The 17,051-nt window shown below is 35.5% G+C and overlaps 1 protein-coding gene across 1 annotated transcript; it reads left to right on the top strand.

Annotated features, from left to right (window-relative positions):
- The first annotated feature begins 5,773 nt into the window (after positions 1 to 5,773).
- Positions 5,774 to 7,719, top strand: LOC149789794 (uncharacterized). The gene has a single exon (XM_089973359.1). It carries the CDS (start codon positions 5,804 to 5,806, stop codon positions 7,364 to 7,366), a length of 1,563 nt encoding a protein of 520 aa, XP_089829485.1. The 5' UTR covers positions 5,774 to 5,803; the 3' UTR covers positions 7,367 to 7,719.
- The last annotated feature ends 9,332 nt before the right edge of the window (positions 7,720 to 17,051 follow it).

Here is a 17,051-nt window from a genome sequence, read left to right as displayed (position 1 = left end):
TCTCCTTATCTCCTGCCGACGCTGCGGCTTCCACTCTTACTGCTCTCTCTCTCTAACTTCAGTTTTCCATCTGCGAAATAGCGGCCATTGGTGCTGGTAGTGGTTGTGGCTGTAGCTGATATGTTAACGTTGGCGTACTCATATCAGGCTTCACCTCAAACAAAGGCCTAAATATGAGAGGAGGCAGCATCTCTCTCTGATTTTCCTTCTCCTAATCTATTTTCCTTTTCTCTTCCTCTTCTTCTTCAATCGTAGATGCTTCTCCTATGGCCCCCATGACCAGCTCATACACGATGCGCCTGGCATGCTCCAAGCGCATTTGGAGTTCATGGAGTTTTCAAATTCGGCTCATTTTTGAAGTTAGTCAGTAAACGCTGGGTAGCCAGGCTGACGAATGATCCGTTTATATGTCTGAAACACGGACTTGAAGGAAAATAGCCCTCTTATACAAAAGCTAACAATCCTGACTCCACCATCAATAACATGGAACACGTGAACCTACAAATGCACTTTATTACCACTTATGCATATAAAAACACAGACTATCGTACACATATGGGAGCCGAAGTGTTTATAGGCACACTTCTATTTTTAACTTAGCAATACATACAGGTTTACAAATAATTTTTTTTTAAAAATCTGACTACTATGTAGTTTCCGGATTGTTGTGTGTATCTAGTTTTCTTGTGGGGTTATGACAATATCTTATTGTTTAAGACTGAGTTCCTGCTTCGCTGAAAGGCTTTTCCATAGAGTTGGGACTGCTTCTTAGGAAGGAGAAGGAGAACTCTTTCCTGTCAACACCGCAGCCCACAAAAACTCTGTCTGTTTCCTACTGATGTTGATGCTGCTGCTGTTCTTTCTACTGTTTCTGAAATATGTACTTCTCGATCCACTCTTCTTGCTCCTTCTTGATTGCGTATTTAAACTCCTCTTTAATTAGGTTTTGGCCACTTTTAGCATTCTAACATTTTCAAATCTCATCAGGCTTGCGTATCAGATTTTGCCTGTTGACACGATGTAAATTCACGTGAGCTTCGTTCAGTTTTGCTAGTCATGAACACATCTTCATAGATGGACGAGTCAACAACAGACTGTTCATTCGTTCGTTTGTTGAATTAAAGTCGTTTTCGCCCCACGGAGGCTGATAAATATTTTCGAGGGGGACCGAATGATGCTACCCTCGACGCAATAATGCCTTCACTGAGTGCTGTTTGACTTTAGCAGACAGGTCGTGTTACAATAAATCCCATTCGACCAGCATGAAAGGTTATGATGAATGGGAATAGACCCAATATACACTCATTGTAAATTATATCTGTATACTAAAGGATAAGACTTCTCGTTGGATTGGGCTCTGGTCTTAAGACGTCATCCCAGTTCAATGCTTACACGTTCGTCGGAGCACCTGCTTTATAGCGCCGTCGTGGTATGATCCAATAGCTAGATATAAAACTGTTTATCTCAATGGACCTGGTTGATGCGGCAAGACAACTCGTGTTATTGAGTTATTTAGGCAGAATTCAGATATGATTGCTTTAACACCTGCACATAGACTCGCGCGAGAAATGAAGGAACGGCAAGTACAGTCGTGCGCGTATCATAGTTTCTTTTGGTGGCGCGGGGATACATGGACACCTGAACGAATGGGAGAAAAATATATACCTAAAATAATAATTTTGGACGAAATATGCACAGTATCCCTGAATACATTGAAAACGTTTATTGATTGGTTGTTAACGAAACATACCGCTATAATAATGTGTGGTGATCATGGTCAACCACCACCTTTTACTGGACCATCTCCACATGATTGGTTAAAGAATTTCGTTGATTATTACGAAGAAATAGATGATGATCATAGAGCTCTTGATGAAAATTTAAAAGAATTTTAAAAACATTGATCAGATTGCAATCAAACAAAACTGTGAAGTAATGCGCGGAGTAATTTCAGAGACCTCCATGGGCGATTTTTGGAATTTATGGAGACCAGACGATTTGATAGTAACAAGCAGAAAAATAATCAGAATAATCAGAGTGACAATTCAACGGCAGTTATTTCAGCTACATAAAGAAAAAGTTTCAGAATTACCCGTACCGTTATGTTATCGACCATCAGAATATTAAGTTAATATTCCAGGGCAGACAGAGAAACGAAATCTCATGTTAAATGATATTGTGGCTGTTGATATCAGTGTTGCCGAAGATGCATTACACGCTGACAAATCTCCATGGATGTTGGGATACACCATGACAATTCATTCGTCTCAAGGATTACCTGTTTTTGATACGCGAGTTTGGCTTGTGGATGATCGCATCGAATGGTCAAATTTAGTTTATTTAGCGGTATCCACGGTTAGAAAAATGTCTCAGTTACGGAGAATTATAATTCCTGAAATTGTTAATGAAACCAGCAATATCATCGATAGTGATATAATAAGAAAAAATTAGTTGGATTTATAAAAACGTTGTAACAGCAGCAGAATAATCATTGCGCAAGTTGTTATCGTGTGATGTCATGGAGATATTCGAATAATGATTCAATACAATTCACCGTAGACAGAAAAAATCATAGTCTTGGTCATACACGAGAAAATGGTATGTTCACCTGTCTCGAGTGTAATCGACGTCGGGGTGCTAGTTAAGTGTTCGCGGTGGTAATTGTGTATCCTCAGGAATTACCTGTACTTGTTCACGTTTAAATCCTCGTTCAGGAGCAGTTGAATCCAGTCTGTAGATTGCTGGTCTACCAGTAGAACTTGTTATGTTATATATCTTGTGCGTCGTAATACTCCAGATAGGGTCAGTCGCTCTATTTTTACCGCCTTCAAGTTCACGAGGCTCATATAAATATCTCACAGTAACATTGCCTGTTACTATCACGTCGTTGTATTGGTATATTTGTTTTTGTAATTGCGTTAATAGGTTTCATGTTGGTTGTTCGAGTAATTTTATTATTTAGCGCAGCTATCATACTTGGTAATCTTGATACCCATTCACGAGATCTCTTGTCTTGAATAAATTCCTTCGCGTACTGATATCCAAATAACCGCTCAGCAAGTGTTCGATTAAATCGCTCAACAATTGCCTGATCACGAGGAATTGCAGTATGTCTTCGTCGTATTTTGACATTATGTCGCTTCATCAACGATGATGCTGGACCAATAAATTCTTTACCAGGAACAACCTGCAGTAAATGTGGCCATCGTAGACCACCACGTTGATAAATTCGTTCAAACGCAGAAGCTACTTCAGATGCTGTTTTAGTTGATAATAGTTCTGCTTCTTGATATCTACTTGCAACATCAACGACAATTAGCGCGTATTTATATGTTTTTCTGCGTACAATATCATGGGGTAAAAGAAAATATCTGCTTGAAGAACTTCATTAGGAACACTAACATCAAAATACGCGTACTGAATTCGTTTCGGTGGTGTTAGGTAAATTTGCCATATCGCCTGTTTGGATAACCACGCTGCGGCGACAGAACGTGTAACATTTGCTGCGTTAGATAGCTTGCTAATTGCTGCTCTGCCTCTCCAGTATCCTCTTGGGGAATAATAAACTGATTCCATTTATATAATTAATTACCAGCCCCTAGCGCTAATTTACCTTTCATCGCAGATCTTACTAACCAAATTGCTAATTTTTCTTCAAGAGATTTATTTTTTATAGAATTTATCGCACGAATCAACTTCACATCTGCGAGATGTCCCTGCTGCAGAGCATTACTCTTGTAAGCAATGTCATGAACGTGACATGCTTTATCAATATCGTTTATAGGATATTCACCTGGTTTTGGTTGATCCTGATTATCAAGCCTGATATCAAGTCAAGTACCAGGACCACAATAATTATATCCTGGTAGATGTTTTTCTCCTGGGTATTTAGCCCATGGAGTACCTGGGAATTTTGACATTAATTTAGCAATATCACCACCATCTTTTTTAGGTAAAATCCAAAATTTCTTTCTAAAACATACATAACATTTTTCACCATTTGCTATTTTCGGATTTCTCGTTGAACTGTAGCTAAATCAGTAGTCGGTGTTTTTTAGATCTACAACGCAAACAATATAAATTCATGTATAATTAAATATATGAATATAATTGATTTATCAGCGACTCGAAAACAAGAGCCACTTAAACACAGTCCTGCGTTACCAAATTACAACAGAATGATAATAGTATGTCCATCTGGAAGTGAAAAGACGCACCTTTTACTTAACTTGATAATGAGATGGCTAAAATGGGACAAGTTGTATTTGGTAGTCCCGTCTGTAGATTACCAGCGATGCAACGATCTGCTTAAAGATTTCAATGAAAAAGCAAAATTACTAAATGAAGAAAGTAATGATATTATTGATTTTATAACAGATATTGATGAAGCTCGTCCGTTGATGATTTAGACGGATTTATTAATAATTTGGTTGTATACGATGATATGATGTTGGACAAACAATCAAATCCAGATAGGATATTTTCTCGAGGCAGACATAATAATACTGATAGTATTTAGGTTACACAGAGATATGTACAAATACCAAAAATGAATCAGGGATAACTGCAATATTTTATCTGTATTTAATGGAGTCGATACACATACGTTGCGAAATATTCATTAAACTTGGTGTGGTGGGGACATGGATTATAAAAAATTCAGAAATTTCTTTTCACGAGCTCAAGCTACTCCACGCGGATTTATAACGATAAATTTACATGATCCTAGATCAAGATATCATATAGGTCTTGATAAAATATTTGGAAACATCAGAGAGGGTGCGACCTCAGGTTGGTTCAAGTTTATAATATATTTGCGCGATGAGTTTTTTAGTAAAAAAAATAAGGAAATAAATGGTCTAACTAACCGGAGAATTCTCAACGTGGTTAGTTATTTTTATTTTTAAGGTCATTTACGTCATTTTAATCCTTTTTCAGGGCGATTTATTTCGGTATTTGCGTCTGCGATAAGGTCTGTTCACCCTCTCTGCTGCTAACGCAAGCCCATTCCCTGGATGAAAATTTTGAAAAACATTGTCTACTAAATAGTTTGATGCAATTCAGAATAGTTGCCATCCAAGCCGTTTTTGAGATACTCTACTTGCGTTGCACCCCACGTGTCTACTGCTATGGGAGGCTAGCTCTTCTTCCTAGCCGATAATTGGAATTTCACTATCAACATACTGCAGAGCAATTATGGAAGATGTACATGCCTGACATCAATTTCAAGAACAACACATGCCCGAAACACCTAGTTCACAAATATATCAATATCTGTAAATAGTAAACAATAATAGCTGAAAAAGTCACACCATAGCCTTAAGTTAAGAAATTTGCCACGGGCCAATTTACGAAACTGGACACTGCCACCTTAGCACAAGACTACACGTAGATTGCTTGACGGGAGGAAAACCAAATGCATACTCGTAGTAGGAGCATAAAAGATCACATATGGATTCATACTGGAGAAATGGGAAGTATGTGATGAAAGCTTTTATCGGAATCGACATTTAAAACAGCACTTGATTATTCATACTGGAAAAACCATTTAAGTGTGAGGTATGTGTATTCCTACATGTAAGACATAGCACATCAGCGTCGGGTCTTACAGGTAGGACTAGAGGTATGTGATGACTGCTTTTCTTAGAATTCAAACTTAAACCAGCACTTGATGATTCATACTGGAGAAAAGCCATTTAAGTGTGAAGTATCTGATGAATGCTTTACTCATAATGGAAGTTTCAAACAGTACTTGAAGATTCATTGTGGAGAAAAACAATTTAAGTGTGAAGTATGTGATAAAATGTTTACTTGTAATGTAACTAAAAAAGACCACATGCGCATTCATACTGGAGAAAAACCATTTAAATGTGAAGTATGTAAAGAAAGCTTTGCTCACAATATAAGTTTAAAACAACACTTAACGATTCATGCAGGAGAAAAACCATTAAAGTGTGAAGTATGTGATGCAAGCTTTCTTCAGAATGGAAATTTAAAAAGGCACATGGGGATGCATACTGGAGAAAAACCATTTAAGTGTGAAGTATGTGATGCAAGCTTTCGTGAGAAAGGAAATTTAAAACAGCACATGAGGATTCATACTGGAGAAAAGCCATTTAAGTGTGAAGTATGTAAAGTAAGCTTTGCTCACAGTATAAGTTTAAAACAACACTTAAGGATTCATACAGGAGAAAAACCGTTTAAGTGTGAAGTATGTGATGAAAGCTTTACTCGGAATGGACATTTGAAACTGCACATGATGATTCATACTGGAGAAAAACCGTTTAAGTGTGAAATATGTGATGCAAGCTTTAGTCGAAAAGGAAGTTTAAAACAGCACATGAGGATTCATACTGGAGAAAAACCATTTAAATGTGCAGTATGTAATGAAAGCTTTACTCAGAATGGAAGTTTAAAACTGCATATGCGCATTCACACTGGAGAAAAGCTATTTAATTGTGAAGTATGTGAGAAAAGCTTTTCTCAGAAACATCACTTAAAACAGCACTTGTGGATTCATACTGGAGAAAAGCCATTTAAGTGTGAAGTATGTGATGAAAGCTTTACTGATAATGGAAGTTTAAAACAACACATGAGGATTCATACTAACGAGAAACAATTCAAGTGTAAAGTATGTGAAAAAAGCTTTACTCATAATGGAAGTTTGAAACAGCACTTGAAGATTCATTCTGGAGAAAAACCATTTCAGTGTGAAGTATGTGATAAAATGTTTACTTGGAATGTAACTAAAAAAGAGCACATGCAGATTCATACTGGAGAAAAACCATTTAAATGTGAAGTATGTGAAGAAAGCTTTGCTCACAATATAAGTTTAAAACAACACTTAACGATTCATGCAGGAGAAAAACCATTAAAGTGTGAAGTATGTGATAAAAGCTTTGTTCAGAATGAAAATTTAAAACAGCACATGAAGATTCATACTGGAGAAAAACCGTTTAAGTGTGAAGTATGTGATAAAAGCTTTGTTCAGAATGAAAATTTAAAACAGCACATGAAGATTCATACTGGAGAAAAACCGTTTAAGTGTGAAGTATGTGATGCAAGCTTTCGTCAGAATGCAAATTTAAAACAGCACATGAGGATTCATACTGGAGAAAAACCATTTAAATGTGAAGTATGTAAAGAAAGCTTTGCTCGCAATATAAGATTAAAACAACACTTAACAATTCATACAGGAGAAAAACCATTTAAGTGTGAGGTATGTGATGGAAGCTTTCTTGAGAATGATACTTTAAAATGGCACATGAGGATTCATATTGGAGAAAAAACATTTAAGTGTGAAGTATGTGATGCAAGCTTTTCTCAGAATGGAAATTTAAAACGGCACATGAGGATTCATACTTGAGAAAAACATACAAGTCTAATGCTGTCAACATATGTTAAATAGCCATGTAGAAAATACTTAGAGATATATCACTTTTGTTTCCACATTTTAAAAAAATAAGTCTTCTCATACTAACATTTCAAAGATTATTTTAGTTTTATTCATTAATAACTGTTACAACACAAATGAATCTATCTCTGTTGTCTTCACATAATTCTGCCAGACTTTGTGTGACTTTATTTGGCTTTTTGTTGCTTAGTCAGCATTGGCAGTGTTTGCATTGAAATGTTATGATGCAGTGGAAAACTGATGGTGTACATGAGGATAAATACTGTGGAAAAATCATTTAAGTGTGAGGTAAGTGATAAAATGTTTAATCATTGTGGTGCTGTATGGCTGCATGACGATAGAAGATGGTTGAAAGTACATCATTGCTTAAAAATAATGTTTTGTTAGACATAGGCACAAGGCTGGCGACTTCAGTGAACTCAGAAGCCCTTAACTGAAATTCTACAAGCCTGTATGCCAATTTCCACAAGCCTAAAATTTTCCCTTTTTTAATATAGTGTCAACATTGCAATGGCTAGAATTCGAATATGAATTCAGTAGGGTTTAAAGAGGTTTGAAGCTACTGCAAATGTTATTAGTGTGCATCACTGAACTCACTAGGGACTGGATGGTCCAGGTGTATAAACTTCTCTGCTGGATTCTCCGAGTAAATATCGGTTAGAACCATGTTGACACGTTTTGTTTGCAGCATATGCAAAACACTAATAGCCTCCCCTTTATTTTTGGGGGTGTATTTTTGTGGTCTGCTTTAGAAAATAAATCTCATTCAAGCAAGAGTTTGGAAATTTATTTTTGTTTGGTTTGATTCAGATTAATTGCTTCCTAAATCACCTGTAGAAATGAATTACACTTGAACTTTATTCTGACAGCTGAATTGATCATGTTTTGCATTCTGTAATTATGGAGTAAAATCTGGCTGCCAAGAAACATTCCTGCTGTTGCATACTGGAGAAAAACCATTTGAGAGTGAAGTATGTCATAAACGATTTTCTCTCCAAGATATCTAAACTTGTCAATGATACATGCTGGAGAAATAAATATTTAAGTATTTACATGTGATGGTATGATCCTTTCGAGCAGATGTCTGAAGAGGCACATGCTGGAAACAAAAATCATTGAAGTCTAAAGTATGTGATCAAATCATGCTGAGTTATAGTGGATCTCTAAAGTTGCACTCATTAAATTATAGAAATGTGATAATGCGATGGAAGGTATAATTGGAGTGAATATCATCGATGCTCATGAGAACTTATACTAGAGACAAATGTTTAAGCATGAAGGAACAACGCAAACTGGAGAAAAAACATCTAGGTATGAAGCAAGTACACTTAATGGAGAAAAGCATTTCAACTTTGAAGTGATGGTCCTTAATGGAGAAAAACATTTAAATATTTATAACCAATAACAAGTTAGTTCCTAAAGTTTCCCAGATTCATTTTGAGAAACTCTGTGATGATGGAATTAGACTCTTGCCAGACAAGATGAAGGACAAGACCTGGGTAAACTAATTTTCCTTGCTTGCCAGATATGTGCAGCTAGTCTGTTGTAGACATTATGCAATAGATAGATTGTATGTCTGATGCTTATATAGGTCATATGTCTGATGCATTATATTGTACAACAAATGATTTATAGGAATTAAATATGAAATACCTAAAGTCTCAACTTATTTAATATGACAACCATGTATAAAACTAAGGCCTCAAACCACATATACAATGCAGAGTCACTTTAACCATGGATGAACATTAAATTTGAGAAATACTCTAAAATCACCTGTCAGCAGTTGCTCCAGGTTCTGCTCTTCACAACTTTTACAACAGTCCTTTCTATATCAAAGGAATTGTATTCTTTTCAGGCTTAAAAACAGATAGCTGTCTCTGCACTAAAGGATGCACTATACAGATATTATGACACGAGAGCAATATCTGTTAGGTGAAATTTCAATTTGCAACATGGCGTGAATGCTGACATACCTCTTTGTTCCTTTTATGTGCTTTGGCTGAAATTTCTTTTGATGTTATGTCAAGTTCTATACATTTTAATCAATATTGTACCTATCAATCTTACAATAAACTAAAGGATAAACATTTAATAAATCTTCTAGTGTAGCATGGATCAGTGAAGAGAGTAAAAATATATGCTTTAACCTACTTAACTGACACATGATACACTAGACAATCTTGACAAATGTATTCCACCACACTGTAAACATGTCATGACAACACAACATTTATGCTGAATATGACACTGGCTACATGAATATATATGATATGCAATTATATCTTTTAGCCAGTCTGTATCTAGAATTTTATTGTTTTCACCTTTTCAACATTAATCATTTTCACAATGGCACCTGTTAAGCATTGAAAACCTATGCGTGTTAGCTTTCACAGTTGAAAAGAGACTCTTTCTGAAGATATTTTTGAACATTGACTAGTGTTCCAAGGACAGACTTGTGAAGTGGAGATTGATCCACCAAAGAAGTATTTATTCCGTACAAACTCAGGTTAATTTGCCCATGTATTTCACTGTTGGGAAAAAAGGGACAATGGTATGCTATTATTGGATAATGTCTTTCAGTAACATTGTCAAATATATGACAGTGTGAACAATGACAATGAAACTAGTAACTTTTTAAATCAAATAAACCCCTTAATCCAAAATACAGTTCACCATTATCAGTTTATTAAATTGAAATAGACATAATTGAAGTCAAGGAGAGAGGTAATTGCAATCTTGTTATGTTTTATTATGCCAGATAAATGTAAAAAGAAAACTACACCTTTATAGTAACATTATATCATGTGTTACAAAGAGAATACGTTGGATGCAGTATGGTCATGTGATTCATTTTGTAATTTTCATTATTCAATGGAAATTTCATTAACCAGGTATCATTCTGGTTGATTTTTCAGTTCACATAATATTCACATCCACACGTGGCATTGATTCATTTGCTTTTGAGCTGCAGTGTACATGTCTGAATGCTGATTAATTTTTGTAATGCAAAGAAGCTATTATTTCAGATGATGTGTCAAGTTTAGCAATGTTAAATGCTGCTTCCAGTGACACACAATAAATTGATCTTTTGTCATTGTACATAAATGTGGAGGCGATACTGAACCATACCAGACGAGTACCATTAAAACAAACGTCTTTTGAACTCTTTGCATTGTATGCCTGTGCATTAAATTAAGCAGAAATATTACATTACAGAGAAATTTCTTTCTAAAATTCTAAAAATGAATTTAAACTCTGGTCACATTTATTTTCATATCTTACAATATATTTTCAGGTAAAAGGTACATCCTGATTTTCATGGACTATTTGACAAAATAGTTGAAGGTCGTGTTAGTCCCCGATTAATCTACAATTGCAATGCTACATATGTTGACAAAATTCCTTTCCACCCACTGTGTTGCAGATATATCCATTGTGAATTGCGGAAGCGAAGTTTGTAATAGATTAAATGATTTGTTTTAGAACAATATGGGATTTGCTCACCGAAATACATGTACCATACACAGACTATAGGTCAAATGTACAGATACAACAAAGCATTGTGCTGCATGAGCATACCGTATGTAAATGAATGATCCAATATCTGGGATATGCTCTTGCCACCTATTTTATTTGCCTGTAGGACAGTGGAGCATGCTTCTAAGCAGAAAATGAACTTTTTCCTTTTTTATGGCAGACTATGCTCGAACAACCTTATCAGAGGTACGGGTTTGTGGAAACAAAACACCAACCTTTCTGAAGACAGTAAATATGTAATTCCAATTGAAAATTGCAATTAGAACATATAATTACAATATGCTTCCTTACAATATGACGAAAATTTTTAAAATATGCCAAACACTGACATAACATTATCATATTCATTTTTTTAAAAATATAAATGAAAGGCTAAACGTTTTTATCCATTGTATAAAGAAGATAAAAAGGAAAAACTCCTGCATGACATACAGAATTTAGAGAATAGCACTTCTGCTGAAAATGTTGTGTTAGAGTTATTTGAATCAAGCAAGAATGAATTAGACAATATAGGCAAAGTCAACTTCAAGAAACTCTCATTCGTTCAAAAACAAATAGGAGGAGCGGGGGTGGGCAACCAAGAAGATAATTTTTTGTTCATGAATGTATGTGATACAATCTATTTCAATAGTTAAAGATGGAAATTAAATTATAACAAATCTGTACAGTATTATTGTAGATGTTTGGCTTGAATGAAATAAACTTATTAAATTGATAGGTTATATATTGGGCAAAATATAACGATATTTTACGATTATTTATTATATAACTGAAAAATCTGATATCTTTTTGTTAATTCATTTAGAAAAATCATTTCATTCTGTCTCATGGAAATTCACTGATATTGTCCTAGCCTTTATTTTAGTCTTTATTGGACTGATGAGAAGACAAAATGTAAAAACGTGGTTTGTAATATCTCTTCATATGTTCATCAGAATGGCTTATATCAAAATATTACAATAGTTTCAGAGACTAGACAAAAGGAAAGTGTAAATGATAATCATGGGTAGCAATAGTATTATTAAGAAAGTTATTGCTGTGTATATTATGATTACATATGGGAAACAAATAGAAGCTTGGATGATGAATAAACACAACTGGCAGCGAGGAATAAACTCCTTGCTTAAACCTACTGACAGGATATAAAATACAATGGTTATTTTGTTACAAAGCAAGCCAAGCCTGGAAAATGACATTGGATTCTTTTATATGTGCTGATTTTTTGTATGATATCGATTGACATAAAGAAGCCAACTTTGTTTCCCTTCTATTTTTTTATGTCTCTCCTATTTTCATTGTTTTACAATGTCGGCCGACATTCGTAAGCGTGTACGTAACAAAGTTTTCTTTATCGTTTCCACCACAGACAGTTCCTCTTTCCAATTAAGTTGATAGCCTTTTTCAAATTGCACTTTTTCTTGATTAATTTACGTGGTCACTTACGTTAAAATTATATCTAAACAATAAGGTGTATAGTACCTATTCCCATTCGACTAGCATGGAAGGTTATGATGAGTGGGAATAGACCCAGTATACACTCATTGTAAATGTTATCTGTGTACTAAAGAAAAGGACTTCTCGTTGCATTGGGCTCTGCTCTTATGACGTCATCCCAGTTCAATGCTTACACGTTCGTCGGAGCACCTGATTTAGAGAAGAATTGGAATCGGACCACACACTCGCCTTTTAATGTCAGAGTAGACAGGGAGGAGAGGGACCCAGAAGGAGACGCCAAACGCCAGCCGGAACGCACCTGAAACGCCAGTGTTTATATTATCAAATTCAACCCAGTTGTCTACATTGTGGGTATTCCCTATTACTAATTCTGTGTTAGTTTCAATTGCAATTAGAGTCACGAATTTAGTTGTGTTTTTCCTATCATAAATTAATTTCAAACGCACATATTGTGTATATATCTAATTTAAACCAATGAAATAGGTATGAGAGACCATTACGAAATTTTTTATTGTCGAGTTAGGAATTGTGGTTTTGATTTAGAACGGCGGTCAAAGGATCATATTAGGTTATCATTAGTGTTATCAAGTCGAGATTTCAAATCAAACGTAAATCTATTATAAAATGGCAATATATGGTATCCCTAAGAAGTGTTGAGGTTACCCATCAGATAATCAATACAGATACGGCTAGATGGGCTGAACCTATCCCTTTTCTTTCCTTTGTATCCCTTCAAACCGGATTGATCACACAGGACCAAGAGTTTCCATTGATGGTGTTTTGGAATTGGTTTTGACTGCAATCCGTGGAATTTTTGAAGCTCATTTATCAGCACCGCCAGGATTGGTATTGGGCAGTCATAAACCTGTTCTCTTCGAATGCTGATGTCTACGATGGCTTTATTGCATTTTTATTTTTCTGTATGAATTTCTGCCTAAGTGATCCATCTTAGTAGACTTTTTGGTGGGCCTCTTATTGTTCGGAGTGCATCGGTAAAGTATCTAGGTGCGCTAGCATTTTGTAGTACAGATATAAGACCCCATTCTTCAAATTGGTTGGCCATATAGTTGATTACAGCTGCTTGAAGGGGTGTGACTGGATCTGTGTTTGTTTGGCATCGTCTTTGTTTTGGTTTTGTGTCTTTTGTGAGTCATTTTTTAGTTGGTATATGTTATGTTGTTTACTTTTTTCTGGCGATGTTCCGATGTTTGTTCTGGCACCACTGGCTGACGACTTGATTGTAGTTACATCTGTTGAGAGTGTAGTAGTTTTTTTTTTTGTTTTGTTTTTGATGAGCTCGCTGGTTTTAGTTGTTGTTCTTGTTCTTGTTCTTGTTTATGATAGTTTCCCATGATTGGTAGGTTTACTTTAAGCAATTATCCCACTTGGTGATTTAGGTGGTGCTGCAGTAGAATGTATCGATACTGCTACCACCAGGGTTGATGAACTCGTGCTTGCCTGCTAGGTTATGAATGGCAATTCTGCTGCTACCGATCTTTTTAAGTTGGCTGAAATATTAATTTCCTGCTGTACTTCTAATGGTAAAGAGATTATTCTGTTCTGCTAAGTCTATGACATGCATTCACTTATATGCCCCTCTCTTGAGCTTCTTTTATATTTCTAGTTGAGATCTCAGCTGTTCTTCATAAACCTGTTTGGATAGTTGTAGATCATTTAATAGTTGTTAACGTCATTCTATGGGCGGGAATCATTGTATTGCCGACACTGGAAGACATTTGTTGTAGAGTAATTGTAGTTCGCAGGTGTACATTTTGCTCCCACTGCGGTCCCTCATTTTGTCTCCTTTGCATTGGTCTTCTTAGGGGTGCATTTCCCCAGTTACTTCTATGTGAACTTCTCCAGTTATTTCTGCTATCTTCTTTCTATATTGGACAACAGTGTAGTATGCTTTGCTTAAGCACAACGGCTTTATCCTGTGGCGTTTTAGAGGTTTAATTCCCTTATCCCATTCAAAACTTGTTGTGGGAAAAATCCTTCCATCTCTGACTTCTTAATACTTCTCATACTTCTCACTGCTGTGTTAGTCGGCTACTGTTGATGATCAATGATGATAGTCAGACTAAATTCCACCCCGTTTTAGAGGGCTCAGGCGCGGAAGCGATATAAACAATCCCAAGGATTTCTAAGCGTCGGAATGCTATTGCTCATCTCATGATGAGGGATAGAGAGAAGCAAAAGAGCATGTGTAATGATTTTTAAAAACAACCAAACTGCTAACCTTTTACGAAAGAAAATTTTATCAAACCAACAAACAACCAACACATAACATAATCATATAATATCAAAAAACACATTTTGACAAGGTTGTGAAATCAAGTTGGACTTCCACGGATTGAGGTCATTTGGCCATTCATCTACACTACGTTTCCTAGGTAAGGACAAGATATATCCATAACGATCACAAAACCAGCAATCTACTTTTTTCATCGGTTCCAGAAGAGTCACGATCAACATAAGTCACTAAATGTTCTAAGGGATATCCAAGACCGCGTTGATGAAGACAATACATACAATATTATCTATACACCATGTAATCTGTGCCTTGTAATTTAACATTATTTAAGTGATTCGTCTGGGAATATCTTCTCATAAAGTCCATGATGTTGTCATACAAAGGTGGTAATCGATACAAATCAAAATAATCCACACAGGCATCGTGGGGAAAGTAGACGGCTACCCAGTGGGTTCATGGGAGATGACTGTAATATGTGTTGATGAAATAGGCGTGATGGACTTTAGGTTGAGGCCCTAAGAGAAGCTGCTGAGATTGAAGAAGAATAGGAAGAAAAAGGAAAGAAGAGAAAAGGAAAAGGAGAGAGCAATCATGCCTCACCTCATACTTAGACCTATGTTTGTAGTGAAGCAAGAGGAGAGGACGCCTACGCCTTCACTTCAGCCACAATCAGCACCAAGTACCGTTATCACCCAGATGAAGATCTGGAAGGATGAGTTGGAGAGTCATCGGAAAGAGTTGGAGCCGCAGCATCGGCTCGAGATAAGGAGACCTCATCATCCCCAGGTGCAGAATAGAAAAAAGAGGGAAGTCTTCACTAACCCTCAGAGTGAAAACTGAGAAGATGAAGTCACTCAACCCCTCTCTGCTCCGAACCAGACGCATCAATATTCTATTCGCATGATATTTACGTCCACACATGTCATTTAATGGTTGGCTTTTGATTGCAGTGTGCATGATTAAAGGCTGATTAATTTTTTTTAATGTAGACAGGATATTATATCAGATAACATGTACATTTTAGTGACGTCAAATACTGCTTCTGTTGACACACAATACATAGATCTCGTGTCATAATACATGAAAGTAAAGACGAAATAATTACAATATTCATCACTAAAATATGATGGTAATATTGCAAACATGCCAAACAATGAAATAAAACTAAGAATATGAGACATTCCTACTATTAATCATTTAATTGGAAGTTCATGGTGAAACCATTTTATATCCGTTGTATAAAAAGATATAAAATAGCTAAAAGTTCAACAAGAAATCCTGCAAGAAATCCAGAATTCAGAGAATAGCATTTCTGCTGGAAAAGCTGTCATAAAGTTATTAGATTAGAAAAAAGGAATGAATTGAATGAGATAGGCAAAGTCAACTGAAAGAAATACTCATCCGATGAAAAATAAAATGGGAGGAGTGGGTGTATATTCAGTTCGTTATTATTAGAGAAGTTTGGCTTAAATGAAATAAACATATTGAATTGATGTATTATATATTGATCGAAATATAATGACAATTTTTTGATAAACCTAAAGAATTTGTTATCTTGTTATTAATTCATTTGAAAAACCTTCTAATACCGTCTCATGGAAATTCATTGATAATGTCCTAGCCTTTTTCATAGCCTTTATTGAACAATAGGTAAAAACTTGGTAATATCTTTTCAGGTGTTCATCAGAATGGCTTCATACAAAAATATTACAACAATTTCAGAGAATGTAGACAAGGAAACCCACCATCTTTATGTCATGTTTTTAAATATATGCAGAAATGGTATACTAATATACTATTTTACAGATCATATAACCTTAATTATTGATGGGCATTTCTAATTTCAAATTTTCTGTTGATGTGTTAGATTTAATTGCAAGGCTGTCGGACCCAAATCTCAATATTATCAAAAGAAAATCAGTCTGGACAGAAGGAATCAATGCGGTTCAGAAAATTTTCATCATAGGTTAACACTTGAATGACTTAATGAGTGTACTCTCTTAGGTAAAATGTTTTTAGGCGACTGAACAGATATACATCAATTTTGAAACAAAAACAAACGATTAAAACGTTTTTTTTTGTGAAATAGGGTAAAACAAATACTAACGCAAATCTGGTCAAATAAGTTTTTAAAACCCTAGTGATTTCAAATTTAAATCATTTTTTCACCTGCTTACAAAAGACACTGAAAATTGTGTTAGTGAATGGAATGAAATATTTTGCAAAAAATATACGGAAATCTAAAGTAGATAGTATTAAAAGGGAGGTTATGTTATAGAGAGTCTAAAAAGGAAGGTTAGCAATGACAGATATTTAAACAATTACGCTAAACAGACCATTAATTCGATTCGTTCAACTTAGAGGAATTTCGTTTACCTGCTTGACTGT

The sequence above is a fragment of the Sinohyriopsis cumingii genome, chromosome 10, assembly GCF_028554795.1.
Source record: "Sinohyriopsis cumingii isolate HCF-2022 chromosome 10, ASM2855479v2, whole genome shotgun sequence".
Taxonomy (NCBI): domain Eukaryota; kingdom Metazoa; phylum Mollusca; class Bivalvia; order Unionida; family Unionidae; genus Sinohyriopsis; species Sinohyriopsis cumingii.
Note: the sequence above shows the minus strand (reverse complement) of the source record. Positions and strands in the feature narration are given on the sequence as shown.

What these genes read in the sequence shown, in the direction of transcription:
- LOC149789794 (XM_089973359.1), top strand. Translation starts at nt 5,804, where the DNA reads ATGTTTACTTGTAATGTAACTAAAAAAGACCACATGCGCATTCATACT.